Below are 13,872 nucleotides of genomic sequence, written 5' to 3' on the forward strand. Positions count from 1 at the left end.
GCTCAGAGTCCAGATATTTACTCCTTTCAGAACCTCTGGGACGAATTTACCTATTTCACTGTCACAGTTGGCCACTGTACTTAAGGTGAATGGCAAAACATACCGCCTGCTGTTGTCCAGGAACTTGTGGACAGTTTGCCAAGAAGGGTGTCTGCAGTAATCATTGCACCTGGCGGACCTACAAAGTACTGATGTCAATAAAATCTGGTTAACCTATTTGCTGTCAGTGTCCAATCACTTTGGTCTACATAGTGTATAATTATTATGGGCATGTCTGTTTTTCCTTCTAATTCTTACACAAAGTTCATGTTTTAGGGGTCTATTCATTATCACTTAATTTCTAGAAAAGCAGGTGAAAATTTACATTTTCACCTGCTTTTGTAGAAATTAAGTGTCTGGCGCATTCATCAAAAGGGTAAAGCAGGAGATATCACAGATATCTCCTGCTTAACTTTCATTTCCGATGTGGCCCACTATCCCCATACACTAGTATGGAGACAGAAATTCATCAAGCTCCGAAAATACAGTAATGTATAGACCCCTCAAGCATAGAAATTCCAGGAGTTTAGACAAATCTCACTGTCTCTCGTGCTGTATAAAATTGCATAAAAAAGCTCTTGGTGGGACAGTTTCCAAACTTTTCCCATTTCCTATTTCTAGGTCTCGCACACACACATGCCATTGACATGCCATATTTTAAATAGGGACAGCGCAGGGCGTGGTCTCATGGAGGAGGGACGTGGCCACACAATAGTATCCCCAATTAAAATGACGCCACACAGTAGTGCAACCTTATTCACATTATAACTCACAGTAATGCCACTTATTCGCATTAAGCCAGACAGTACTGTCCACTATTTACATTATGTCACACAGTAATGCCCTTTACGCATTAATCCACACTAATGCTCCTCGCACATTATTCTACACAGTAATGCCCCTTACACATGCCAAACAGTAATGCCCCTTACACATTATGCCACACAGTAATGCCCTTTGCAGTTACAGGGAGCAGGGGGGAAAGTTGCAGGGTGCAGGGTATCACACTTCTATTGTGGGCAGTTAAATGGTGCATGGGGGATAGTTACAGGGTGCAGATACAGGATGTGGGGGTGCACTTTCATGAGTGGCAGTTACACTGTGCAGGGGTGGAAGGTCAAGGTGCTGGGGTGACAGGTACAGGGTGCAGTTACAGGCTGCAGCTGTGTCTCTTGCATGATGGCAATTACAAAGTGCAGGGGTGCAGTTATAGTGTGCAGTGGAGACAATTGCACGGTGGGCAGTTTCAGAGGGGTGCAGTTACAGAGTGCAAGGGAGGAAGTTACAGAGTGCAGGGGTGTCACTTGCATGAGAGGCAGTTACAGGGTATTGAAGTGCAGTTATAGTGTGCAGTGAAGGCAATTGCAGGGTGTCTGGCGCAGTTGCAATGGCGTGCGGTTACATTCTTAGAAGAATAGCCCAACATTTGGAAGATACTGTCAAATGTTGCTGTTTATCGCTTTCAAATATGTTAGATATATGTTTGAATAATAACCAATCCTACATCCGGAAGGTTTAACATATGAGAAGCTATAAATCAGGGATGGGGAACTTCAGGCCCGGGGGCCTTATATGGAATCATTTGGTCTGGCCCTCAGAGCTTTTTTCTGATAACCTCATCTGGATAGCATGGTGCCTATAATGGTACCCTGCTGCCAGAATCTATGCAGCAGTGTCCTTAGGACGCTTCAGACGGTCACACAGCTGCCCTTACAGCTCCCCGGAGCATCCTCAGGATGCTCCAGACATTGCTGTAATCACAGCAATGCTGCTTAACTTTCATTTCCGATGTGGCCCACTATCCCCATACACTAGTATGGAGACAGAAATTCATCAAGCTCCGAAAATACAGTAATGTATAGACCCCTCAAGCATAGAAATTCCAGGAGTTTAGACAAATCTCACTGTCTCTCGTGCTGTATAAAATTGCATAAAAAAGCTCTTGGTGGGACAGTTTCCAAACTTTTCCCATTTCCTATTTCTAGGTCTCGCCGGCTCCTGTTTACCTCGATTCAGTACCATGCCTTTTATTTACTGCAACATCAATGAGGTTTGCTACTACGCCAGCAGGAATGACAAATCTTACTGGCTCTCTACTACGGCTCCAATCCCTATGATGCCGGTGTCCAGCACACAAATTAGGGACTACATCAGTCGCTGCTCTGTGTGTGAGGCTCCTTCTCAGGCTGTGGCTGTTCACAGCCAAGATAACACAATCCCACAGTGCCCTGAAGGCTGGAGAAGTCTCTGGATAGGATACTCATTTCTAATGGTAAATATGTTTATTGTGCTGTGATATACTCTGTACTATATTGAATGATAAACAGAGAATGTATACAGTATCATGTTATATAGTGTGTTTATTCCGTCCAGCAGTCAAAGGAAACAATAAAATGGATTACTATCCAAAAGATTAATACAAACTTCGTTATATGAAAAGCGGAAAAGTACACAAATGGATTTGGGATCACTTAGCATAGTTCAAAGAAAATGGAGAGGTCCAATAGCTGTTTTATACTAAGACACGGATTTTGGGAAGTATAATTGACTAATGGTGCATACACACGGTCAGATTTTTCTTCAGATCTGAACGATAACGATTTAAAAAATCGTTCATATCTGAAGGAAAATACATATCTGACATGCCTGAACAATGGACGATGAACGATACGCTTTCCCGATGGTCAGATAACGATATCTGACATCTGATGTGTTTGCAGTCAGACTTGGATGATTCCATTCATTTTAATGCAGTCAAAAATCGTTCAATCGTTCAAATCGTTCAAATTGTTCATCTGACAGATCTGACAAATCTGACCGTGTGTATGCTCCATTAGAATACTCATCCTTTATAATGTTAGAGTGTTGCAAATTATATTTTAATTAGGCATGTAATACATGGTCGTGGATGAAACCCACAAATTTTGTTTGAATGTACTATTTTTTTTTTAATTCATGTTTAGAGTTTTGTAGAACAATAATGTAATGAAAACAACTAACTTACAAATGTCCATGATATAATATATAATGATACCCATGTACCCTTTTATTCTCCAGTGCAGTATGCCAATAAGTATCATCAGCAATTTCAGTTAGCATTAAAGCTCTACAGTGCCCCCAGTAGAAGGTTATTAATGGAGACTCACACCAAGTCCCCCGACACTTTAATCATTTTGTCACACCACTTTTTGTGTTGGTGTAGAACCATCTCATAAGGTAGTGTGTCATTTCTAATCGATTTTAGGGTTGTGTGAGGAAGTGTAGACACCCATGGAAGAGAAATACATTTGCGCGCAAGGAAAATGCAATGACCATTTGACCGTCCTACTACTTAAATGATGGCAAATGTGCAACTTCAAATTACAAAATGGGGATGAGTTGGAAAAGGAGACAGTCACATACATCCTAATGCTCTCTAGCTGCTAGGGAACAGAGCCATAATAGATGCCAGCAGTCCACGTGCAGATGAAGATATTTTGGGCATTTGGAAGATAAAGGCCCACTATCTATTATCTAACATGAGAGAGGTAGTCTTGGTGCAGAAGGAATAGTGACTGCCAATTGGGGAGCTATGAGGAGGTCTTCCCAATCATCCTCTGTAAGGGATGGAACGCCTTTCTCACTGTTTATCAATTACTTTGCAGCACTGAGCATTTATGTTTGCATGACTTAAACAAGTTGTTAGTCATGATGCAAGGTGCTGGAGCCCCTGTGTGTTTGTATTCCTATGAAAGGGTATTCAGAGAAGGTCAGTGTACGTTCTCTAAATTCCCATACCTACAAAAAAAGATATCCAAGTTCAGAGGGAAACAACATGATTAGAAATCATTCAGAGGAGATTACTGAGTACTCCCAATAGCAACCTACACACACAACAATTGGTGCTGAGCACAACAGAGAAACACAATAAAAAATCTACACAAAATTAAAAAATAATTAGCAATAAACTGAAGCTGCTTTCATCAATAAAATTAATATCAACATTTATTACACATACAATAATGAAGATTAAAACAGTAATAAAAAAGAATAAATCACTATTAATAAAAAAAAAAAACACACTGCAATAATACGCAATCAAATGCTCCAGTACTGCTCATGTATATAATATGCTGGAAGACACCACACTTGGCTATAACAACACTCCTGCAGTCAGCGTACCATGGGCCTGATTCTTAGGGGTAGGTAAATTTACTAAAGTGAGAGTTTTTAGAAGTGAGTTTTAGAAGTGACGTTGCCCATAGCAACCAATCAGATTCTATTTAACATTTAACTAGAACCTTCTAGAACAGGGGTTCCCAACCACGGTCCTCAAGGCACACTAACAGTCCAGATTTTAAGGATAGTCAAACTTGAGCACAGGTGACTTAATTAGTACCTCAGTTATTTTGATTTAACCATCTGTGCTTAAGCATGGATATCACTAAAACCAGGACTGTTGGTGTGCCTTGAGGACCGAGGTTGGGAATCACTGTTCTAGAAGATAATAGCTAGAATCTGATTGGTTGCTATGGGCAACATCACTTTTAAAACTCACTTCTAAAAACTGACTTTAGTAAATTTACCCCTTAGTTGTACGGTATGGCACTGCCTTTGCACGCAGCAGATGTGCAATACCATACAGCTAATATGCTAAAGCCGCGGGAGATGTCTCAGAGCAAAAGACGCCTCCTGCCAGCTTAGCAGATACGAGTGCTGCGTCCTAAGATGCAGCATTGGATGGTCACAGCCATCAGTCATCTGAGGAAGCCTAGGCTTACGCAGACTGGCTGCTGGAATTCCTCTGCTGGGGCCAGCAGGAGACCATAGTCTGGCTCGCCTACACACGCCTCCATTTTGTAAAACAGACCAGGTCGCTGCCCCAGGGGATCACAGCGTGTCAATTATGCTGTGGTTTGGGGGCACTGTGAGTGATCTTGCAGACAGTGATCAGCACATGTGCAGTACAGATCCTGCACATGCGCCGTTCAGTAACCATCGGAGATGTACATGTACATTTCTGAATCAGGCCCCATGTCATTTGTTAATGCTTTTGCACTGCACATTCAGTAGGATACTCAAAGCTAGTCCTTAGGACACTCCTGGTGCTCAGCTAGTTCCTGATGTTTTTTTGTTGTTGTTTTTCACATAGAAAATTACTATTATATATATTTTTCTATATATATCAGCTTGTATTGATATACTTGATAATTGTCCCTCACCCCCTCTCTACATTGGGCAATTTAATACACTATTTTCCTTACCATATCCTGTTAGGAGAAGTCCTTTCGCTTTCTCTGTGATCCCCCTAGGACTGGTATCATTGTATTAAGGATGAAACGAAAGACAATATGCTGCACCTATATAGGAGAAGTGCGTCTGATATATATTACAATCGTGGAGCAGCCGTGATAGGGACTAATGATGGAATAGTTATTTGTTACAGCGTGGTGATGTGTGAGAGAAGGTCGCCAGTTGTTGAGGGGGGGTTAAACCACATAAAGGAATCTCTAATTATAATGTAGGATAAGCATATCAGCGACTGAATGAATATGGGACACCAGTGATTAAGAGAAAGAACACAGAGTACCAGGGCCAGATTAAGGTCTGTGGGGGCCCCTGGGCAACAAACATGTGGGGGCCCCTATTAAATGTGACAAACTGGGGGTATGCGCAATGGGGACCTTATGCAGAGCCCTCAGTAGTGTCAGTGCCCACAGTGGTAGTGCCCCGTATGCAGTGCACCCAGTAGTAGTGCCCCTATGCAATATTCCCATTAGTAGTGCCCCCTGTAGTAATGCCCTCTGTATAAATTCCCCCAGTAGTAAAACCCCTGTAGTTGTGCCCCAAATAGTAATGCCCCCCAGTAGTCATTAGGCGTGTGCCCAGGGCCGGTCCACCCGTTACGCCGACTACGCAGGCGCGTAGGGCGCCAGCCGGCAGAGGGCGCTGCTAAGCCGCCGGCCCGCAAATCAGTTCCCGGCCTAGCCACAGGCACGCTCCATCTCCCCTTGCCCCGTCTTCATCTACTCTAGGTAGGCACGCTGCGCAAACAGAGCAGCGCAACGTGGCGTTATAACGACACGCCGGCGCCGCACACATGCGCACTCCCACCCAGGGCCGGCGCAACCCGCTCAACGGATCCGGCACTGCAGGGAGGCGCCAGGCTGAAGAGGCGCTCTCTCTGCAGATGCTGCTAAGTCAGCTGTTGTTGCTGCCGGCTGCCGCTGCGCCTGGCACACTGTATGACAGGTAGCGGCAGCCTACTGCGGAGACAAAGAGGGAGAACCTGAGCGGTTCCCAGTCCCACCCCCGGCTGTTAACCCTCCTGCCAAGTCCTCCCTGACCTGCTGTGCTGCCAGTCAAACTTAATGACAGACAGCAGGCTGAGCCTGCCCTACTGGCACCTTCACCACTGGCACTGCCGCACTTCTTGCCCCTGGCCGGCTCCCCCTTCCTCTCTTCTGAGTCTTCTCTCCTTCCGGCTCCTCCCAGCATCACTGACTGTGCTGTCCATGTCACAGTAGCACACTGCAGGGCAACAGCAGAGGCTCAGGTAAGTTCTGCCTTTCCTGCAGATAAAAACGGGGGGGGGGGGGGGCAGAGAATTTATCAATAATGGGGGTATTCACTGTCAGTCCAGGCTCCGTGCTGTAACACATTGCAGCACATTGCAGGAGCCGCTGGGGTGGATGATGGCTGAGCAGCTGCCTGTCTCCCTGCAGTGTAATCCGATCTCTCCCTGTCTATGAGAGCTCATGCTGAGAGCAAGGGAGTGTCTGCTAACTATTTGCCACTTTATAAGTATTCAAACACTATTGAATAGACTTGTATAGTGGCAAGTAGCTTGTGTAGACGCTCCCTTTATCCCAGCATGAGGGAGATCATACAAACAGGGAAAATGCAGCCAGTGTGGTAAGTATTATGGGTGCAATGAGGGAGGGAGGGGAACTAGACTCTGACACAGGAGGGAGCAGGTGTGTTATTCTAACCATGTCAGGATTCCAAGCGCCGGGATCCCGTACCCATCCCATATAGCGCACATATATTCCGCAGCGCTTTTACAAAGAATATTTAGGCATTCACATCAGTCCCTGTCCCAGTGGAGCTTACAATCTATTTTCCCTATCACATGCTCACACTAGGGACAAACTGCAGTTTTCGCGTTGCAGCCAGGACTTAAGTCGGGTTTAGCCGCTTTATTCGGCTAAACCCGATGCTTTCGGGGGGGTGAAAAGTAATGGGGGCCCGATCGGAGCAACAATTGAATTGCTCTGTCGGGTGCCCCAGAGTGACGAAACGGTGGTGTGAGACAAGGACATGCCCCTGCCACACAGCCACGCCCCTTTGCAGACTGTGTCCACTAGTTCAAGATATTAAATGTATGGCTTGTGGGCACAGCTTTTCCCACGAGACCACACTCCTTTCCTTTTTCGGGCTCGTGCCTTCGGTACGCACACAGTCCACCATGGGGCGCCAAAATCTATCTTCGCTTACCAAAAAAATTAGGCACGGGCCAGGCCTGCGTGTGCCCAATAGTAATGCCCTAGTAGTAATGCACCCTGTATAAATTCCCCAGTAGTAATACCCAGATAGTTGTGCCCCCAATATTAATGCCCCCAGTAGTCATTCCCCCTTTAGTAGAGCCCTCTGTAGAAATGCCCCCAGTAGTAATGCCCCTCTATTAGTGCCCCCAATACTAATGCTCCCTCTCTAGTAGAGCCCCCAATAGTAATGCCCCCTGATTAATGCCCCCAGTAGTAACGCCTCCCCCTCCAAGTAATGCCTCCCCTCCAAGTAATGCCCCCAGCAGTAATTCCCACCCAGTAATGCCCCCAGTAGTAATTCCCCCCCCCAGTAATGCCCCCAGTGGTAATGCTCCCCCCCCTCCCCGAGTGATGCCCCAGTAGTAATGCTCCCCCGAGTAATGTCCCCTGTAGTAATGCCCCCAGTAGTAATGCCTCCCCCCTCCCCGAGTAGTTTCCTATATAAACCCTGTACTGACTACAACTATTACTCATTGTTTCCACAGCACACAGCTGCCGGTGCAGAGGGAGGGGGTCAGTCCTTGGTGTCCCCTGGATCATGCCTTGAGGATTTTCGGGCCACTCCATTCATAGAATGTAATGGAGCTAGAGGAACCTGCCATTACTTTGCAAACAAGTACAGTTTCTGGCTCACTACAGTGGAAGAGACACAGCAATTTGGTGGTGCTCCCCCATCTGAAACACTGAAAGCTGGGCAACTTAGAACACGCGTGAGCCGCTGCCAGGTGTGCATGAAGAACTTGTAGCCCTCTTGTCTTACCAGGAACTCCTTCACCTGATTCCCAGCCTGGGTCAGTGTATAGCAATGGCAAGCAGGCTGTCCAACCTGAACCACGTTTGTCTCGGAGCTCGGAGATGACAGCAAGGCACTTTCTTAGGGGTTAACATGAATATTTTCTGTAAACTCATTAGTTGAATGGGAATCGCTGTACAATGAAGTATGGACAGGTCACATTTTGGAAAGTAAATATTTTAAAAGAAAAATGGTGCTAACCTTTTATTTTTATTGTTTGTCTTAAAATGATATAATATTCATGGCTACCTCAGAAAGGCCTCTTGTATTTTCAGATCTAGAATTAGATTCTGCTATGCTTGAAGTATTGGAACCTTTGAACCCATGAACTTGAATACGGCTTTTGCCTTTTTCTATGAAATGCTATCTAAACAATTGTGTCATATTCACATATGATTGTTTAATGGCAGCCTGACAGTAGAAAAGCACCAACATTTCTTATGCTCATTACCTAGAGCAGCGGTTCAGTCTCCTTTGTCTTTAATTGCAGAAAACATGTTCTGGTGTTATCTGTGCTGAGGATGCCTGTATATTTACACTATAGTAAAGTATTTGCTTTAAACATGAATATAATTTATAGCAACATATTTTGTTGCACAGGAAGTCACATTATACTGTTGTATACTGAAGAATGTTCAGAGACAGTACATTAAGGCTTGTTCACATAGTGCCCTGTGTGCTTGTCACATTACAGCAGGTGTTGCAGTTACAGCATATATAAGGTATATAATATATAAAGGTATATTGGATGCCTACTCTATTTTGTCTGTGCTGTACATGCAGTCAGCCCAGTCAACCTCACCATTTACCCCACTTCAGAGCTGAAATATGAGGAAGTGTTATATGGATGTTCCATAAAGCCGGCAGATTCCTACAATGATTGTGATAGAAGACTATTCAGCTACCATGAAGCTGTTATTAGCTTGTGTTACATTTGCCTTATCTCCATATATGCAGCTAAAATTTACATATAATTGTCCTTGCATCCTGGGATCCAAAATCATTTGTTACATTTTGTTGACCACTAGAGCCCAGTCTTTCCGAGGTAGCCTTGGTGCATTTATTTTGTAGTTATAAACATTTTATAGAGACCCCTGTACATGCTAGAAATAATACAATGTTGTAAGTAAATTCTAGTTAATATTTGTGTACTACTGTAGTTAGTATTTACTTTATATAATTTTTATTCCAGAAGCATTTGTATTGTATTGCCTTATAGCAGAAATATTCCTTAGAGTGCAGGTCCACATTCAGGACTACTGAGATGAACCTCTATTGTACCCAACTATGCAAATGACAATAGCGTCAGTCACATATAACGTCTAATGACATGAACAGTAACAGTGCCATGTAAGTGAAAACTGTGCACAATGATCTGGAGCGCACTCATCCACTGTGTAAATTTTAAATAAAACTGATCCCCAATTAAAATGATGTCTTTAAAGTCTAACTCTAATTTCACTTTTCACTAGTGGTTATGTGCAAAATGCACCCTATGGGCCTGATTGAGAGTTGAACATAAGGACAGCAGCATGGAAAAATGTACTTTACATGAACAAAACAATGTACCCAAATTTAGAGTTCCAGATCAGGGGATGCAGGTGCAAGCTATGCACAGGAAAAGCATGAAGAAATAAGGGTAATGCACCACTGGGGATGCAGCATAGTTAGCCTTGACTGTCAAATATGAGCCAGCCTGTTTAGCAGGGATTGAAACACCTAGAGATCCAGGACAATCAAAAACGTTGCTAGCACTTGTACTCAGGGCCTGATTCAGACCCGGTTGCAAGTGCTGTGCGCTCGCAACCGGGTCGATGGTGGGCCAGTGCGCATGCGCACAACGGAGCCGGCTCCGTCGTGCGCATGCGCGAGACCCGGATAGCGACGGGCACTCCGTCGCTCCGGGTCTCACAACAAGGGGGCGAGCTGTCGATGTTGAGTGACAGCTCGCCTCCTTTGGTGGGCGGGCCGGGGGAGTGGCTGCCCAAACGGAGGCGTTCCCTTGTGAACGCCTCCGTTTGGGGGCGGCCCCACTGACATCACGAGTGATGTCAGTGGGAGAGATTCCGGCTCTGTTAGAGCTGAAATCTCTCTGGGGCTTACGACCACAAGACCCTACCACAAGGGTCTCGTCGCAAGCCCGATGGTCGCGATGGTCTTGACCATGGTCACCCACAGCTATGCAAGTGGCCAGGAGGCCATTCTAAAAAAAAAAAAAGACCGGCCCTGATTCAGAGCAAGCGCTCTGTCAGAGCGTCCGGCTCTGAATCGTGGCCTCTGTGCTACCATTGATAGGTGCCAGTGTAATAGTGTACAATCCAGAAAAGATTAAATATTATTGTGAAACTATCAGTGCCACCAAGCCATGGAAGCCCATGACTACTTGATTGTGCTGTCACTTCTGGAACGATGACTTATGGGTCTATTTAGTAATAATCACGAAATATACAAACAAAATTCCCGGCATCTTTTGCCATTTTTCGCACTACAGATATATTTATCAAAATGTACCTGCAGGGACAGACCTAAAAAAGACTGCCTGTCCCGACGAAGAGAAAAGTCCCATATGTTGAACTCCAAAAGACGTTTTTTGTGAAGGTGAAAGATTTAAAAATATCTCTGTAGCCCAATGAGCATGAGCCTGCTTGCGTGTGTCACATCCTCACACATTATTAATAAGACACGCTCCTTTAGGGAATGGAAGGCAACAGTGTGTGCAGCCACTATTTATTGTCGCTGGCAAGCACTATCCAATATAAGTATTTTCTGCTATAACTTTTACAATGCAGGCGTTTGCACATCTATCGTGGCACTATAAAAGCACACGCACCAAAATAAAAAGGGACCACAAATAAACAGTACTATCAGATATTGTCATTAGTGACCATGTGTCACTACCTATATTGGTGGAGATCTCATGGGTGCTAAGTGTGCAGCGCGGAACTCCCCTGGACCCATGGGCCAGTGGGGTTGGGTATGAAATAGCGGCAATCGGGATGCCTACTGTCAAAATGCTGACAGCATCTTGATGCTCGGAATCCCGACACGGGTTGGGTAAATATATTAACCCTCCTCCCTTCTCCTCCTAACCCTCCTTTCTTGCACCCTAACCCTCCCCACCACGCACCCTAGCCCTCCCAGTTAGTGCCTAAATCTAACAGCCCCCCTTGGTGCCAACCCCCACAGTGGTGCCTAACCCTAACCCCTCAGTGGTGCCTAATCCTAACCTCCCCCCAAAGCCTAACCCTAGCCCCGCTGTGGTGCCTAAACCTAGCCCTCCCCCGTAGCTAACAGCTAAGACTCCCCGGTGTACCTTCGATCGGTGTGGCGGCTGTCGAGATTCCGGCATCAGGATTTAGACAGGCGTTGGGATTTCGATGCCTATCTTTAGTCCTGGGTCGGCCGGCATACTCACTACATCCCTGGGCCAGTGTGCACTGCATACCCTGCACCCATTATAAAAATACCACTGACTACATTACTATATTGTACACACTATGTTGAGTTTAGCATCCAACTCAGAAACCTCCTTTAGGAGAGGCTCAACACTCCTTAATTATCTCTTTGCATGTATACCAGGGGTTAACCAAACTTGGTCCTCAAGGCACCCTTAGAGTCCAGATTTTAAGGATATCCATGCTTGTGCATAAATGGTATAATCAAACTGATGTACTAATGAAGTCACATATGCTTCAGTATGGATATCCTGAATACCTGGACTGTTAGGGAGCCTTGAGGACCGAGGAGCTGATTCAGACCTGGACGCTAAGCTGCGCTCTCACGCTGCCAAAAGGGGCCGGGTATGCAAATGCCGCGATAGCACTGTCTGGTGTAAGGACGCCCTCTATGTCATAGAGAGCGATGGCAGTGTGCGCACACCGCAGTATAAAGACACCCACCTTTCTTTCTTAGCACACGTCATCTCCAGGAAGTGTATGATTAATCAGTAACATCGAGAGCCATCGGAGCTGCACGCAGCCCTTGAGGTAGACCCTACCCTACCGCAAGCACTGCAATCAGTGCTGGCTAAAATACAACCAAGTGACGTGTTCAATGATGCTTCTTTGCTAATTATGCACACCCATAAAACGCCGTTTAGACATCCAGACACGCCTGCGTTCGCACATCCACTCCCCCTGTTCACATGCATCTTCCCCTGTTACCACCCGCAAACGGCGCTGTCACTCAAATTAGCTTCTAGTCTGTGTACTACGAGTGCACAATTCTCGAGCGCAGTGAGTGACTCGCGCATGCGCGTATTGACGCATGCGCAAACCTGCGATTAACGCCCATAGCGTGCGTTCGCTGCTTAGCGTCCGGGTCTGAATCAGGCCCTGAGTTTTGGAACCACCGATGTAGACATAAAACATGCCTGTCTCTCTTGCATTCACTCAACAAACATACACACTAATAGGGGCATATTTAATAGGCTGCTAGTATTGCCAAAATCACGCACCTGCGAGTTTTTTCCTGTAGGTGCGGGTTTTTTGCTAGTCTATTAGGTGCGTGTTTTTTTTTTAAACACGCACCGGGAGGTTTTTTTTCACGCATCTCCTGAGCAAGCGTGATTTTCCTAAAATCGATGATTTTAGGTAAAATCACCGGCACTTGCTCTGACACCCCTCCGGCACCCCCCCTGAGGACTAATTAAGCAATTGGAAGTATCCAATTAGCTTAATTAGTCCTTAATTGCTTACCTCCAGCAGTCTTCTTCATCCTGCGCCGGGAGCCGGCTCTTCTGCAGCAGCGGTGAGTTTATCTGTGTGTGTGTTGTATGTAAGTGTGTATGAGCGAGTGTTTGTGTGGCGCTCCGGACCTACATCTCCCTGCAGCCCTTGCCCCTCCCACCAGCCCCTGGAGCCTCCCAGCAGCCCCCTCTCCAGTAAGAAGAGAGAGGGGAGGCCACTAGGAGCCGCAGAGACCACTGGAGACCCCCGGCCAGGTAAGTGAAGATTTGTTTTTAATTACAAAATACGTGGCGTGGGGTTTTCAGAACTGAAAACGCTGCGACCAGTATTTTTGGAATTGAATACCGCGGGTATTGGGAGCGCGCATACCCGCAGTATTTCTAAATTGGGCGCAAGGTTTTTACCTCGCTAAACCTTGCGCCCAATTATATATGCCCCATAGTCTCCCTCCCTCACGTTTCCACTCCCTCACCCATCTAATTATTGTCTCTGGACTACAGCACCATCTTTGACCTTTCCATTACATGTTTGACAGTTTAAATGGTTAAATTTACGCTTCTGCCTCTCTATACTTATTAGATTTATTTCAAAGCATTATAATAATATTCATAAATCATAATTATTTTCCAATGACAATTTATTCCAATTATACTCAAAGAACAAAAGCATCACTATCTTATACACTTTTCTATGGCTTTAGCAGATTCATGGCTATCCTACTAACAATGGCTGTGGCATATGGCATCTTTGATACAATCCCACCTAACAACTGCAAGTTCCCTATATTTCACCAGGAACAACCTTTCTGTCTGCTCCGTCAAGATGC

At 45.4% G+C, this 13,872-nt stretch overlaps 1 protein-coding gene across 3 annotated transcripts in view; it reads left to right on the plus strand.

Moving 5' to 3' along the window:
• COL4A6 (collagen type IV alpha 6 chain) overlaps positions 1–9,792 on the plus strand; it is a 367,236-nt gene extending 357,444 nt beyond the window's left edge. For all 3 annotated transcript variants that reach the window (XM_088482857.1, XM_088482856.1, XM_088482859.1), the window contains 2 exons: positions 2,025–2,311; positions 8,051–9,792. In XM_088482857.1, coding sequence (XP_088338983.1) covers positions 2,025–2,311; positions 8,051–8,311 — 548 coding nt within the window. In that variant the 3' untranslated portion in view covers positions 8,312–9,792. The remainder of the gene's footprint in view (positions 1–2,024; positions 2,312–8,050) is intronic.
• Positions 9,793–13,872: the final 4,080 nt, after the last annotated feature.

This window comes from Taudactylus pleione, unplaced genomic scaffold, assembly GCF_031769625.1.
Source record: "Taudactylus pleione unplaced genomic scaffold, aTauple2 ptg000296l, whole genome shotgun sequence".
In the NCBI taxonomy this organism is placed as follows: domain Eukaryota; kingdom Metazoa; phylum Chordata; class Amphibia; order Anura; family Myobatrachidae; genus Taudactylus; species Taudactylus pleione.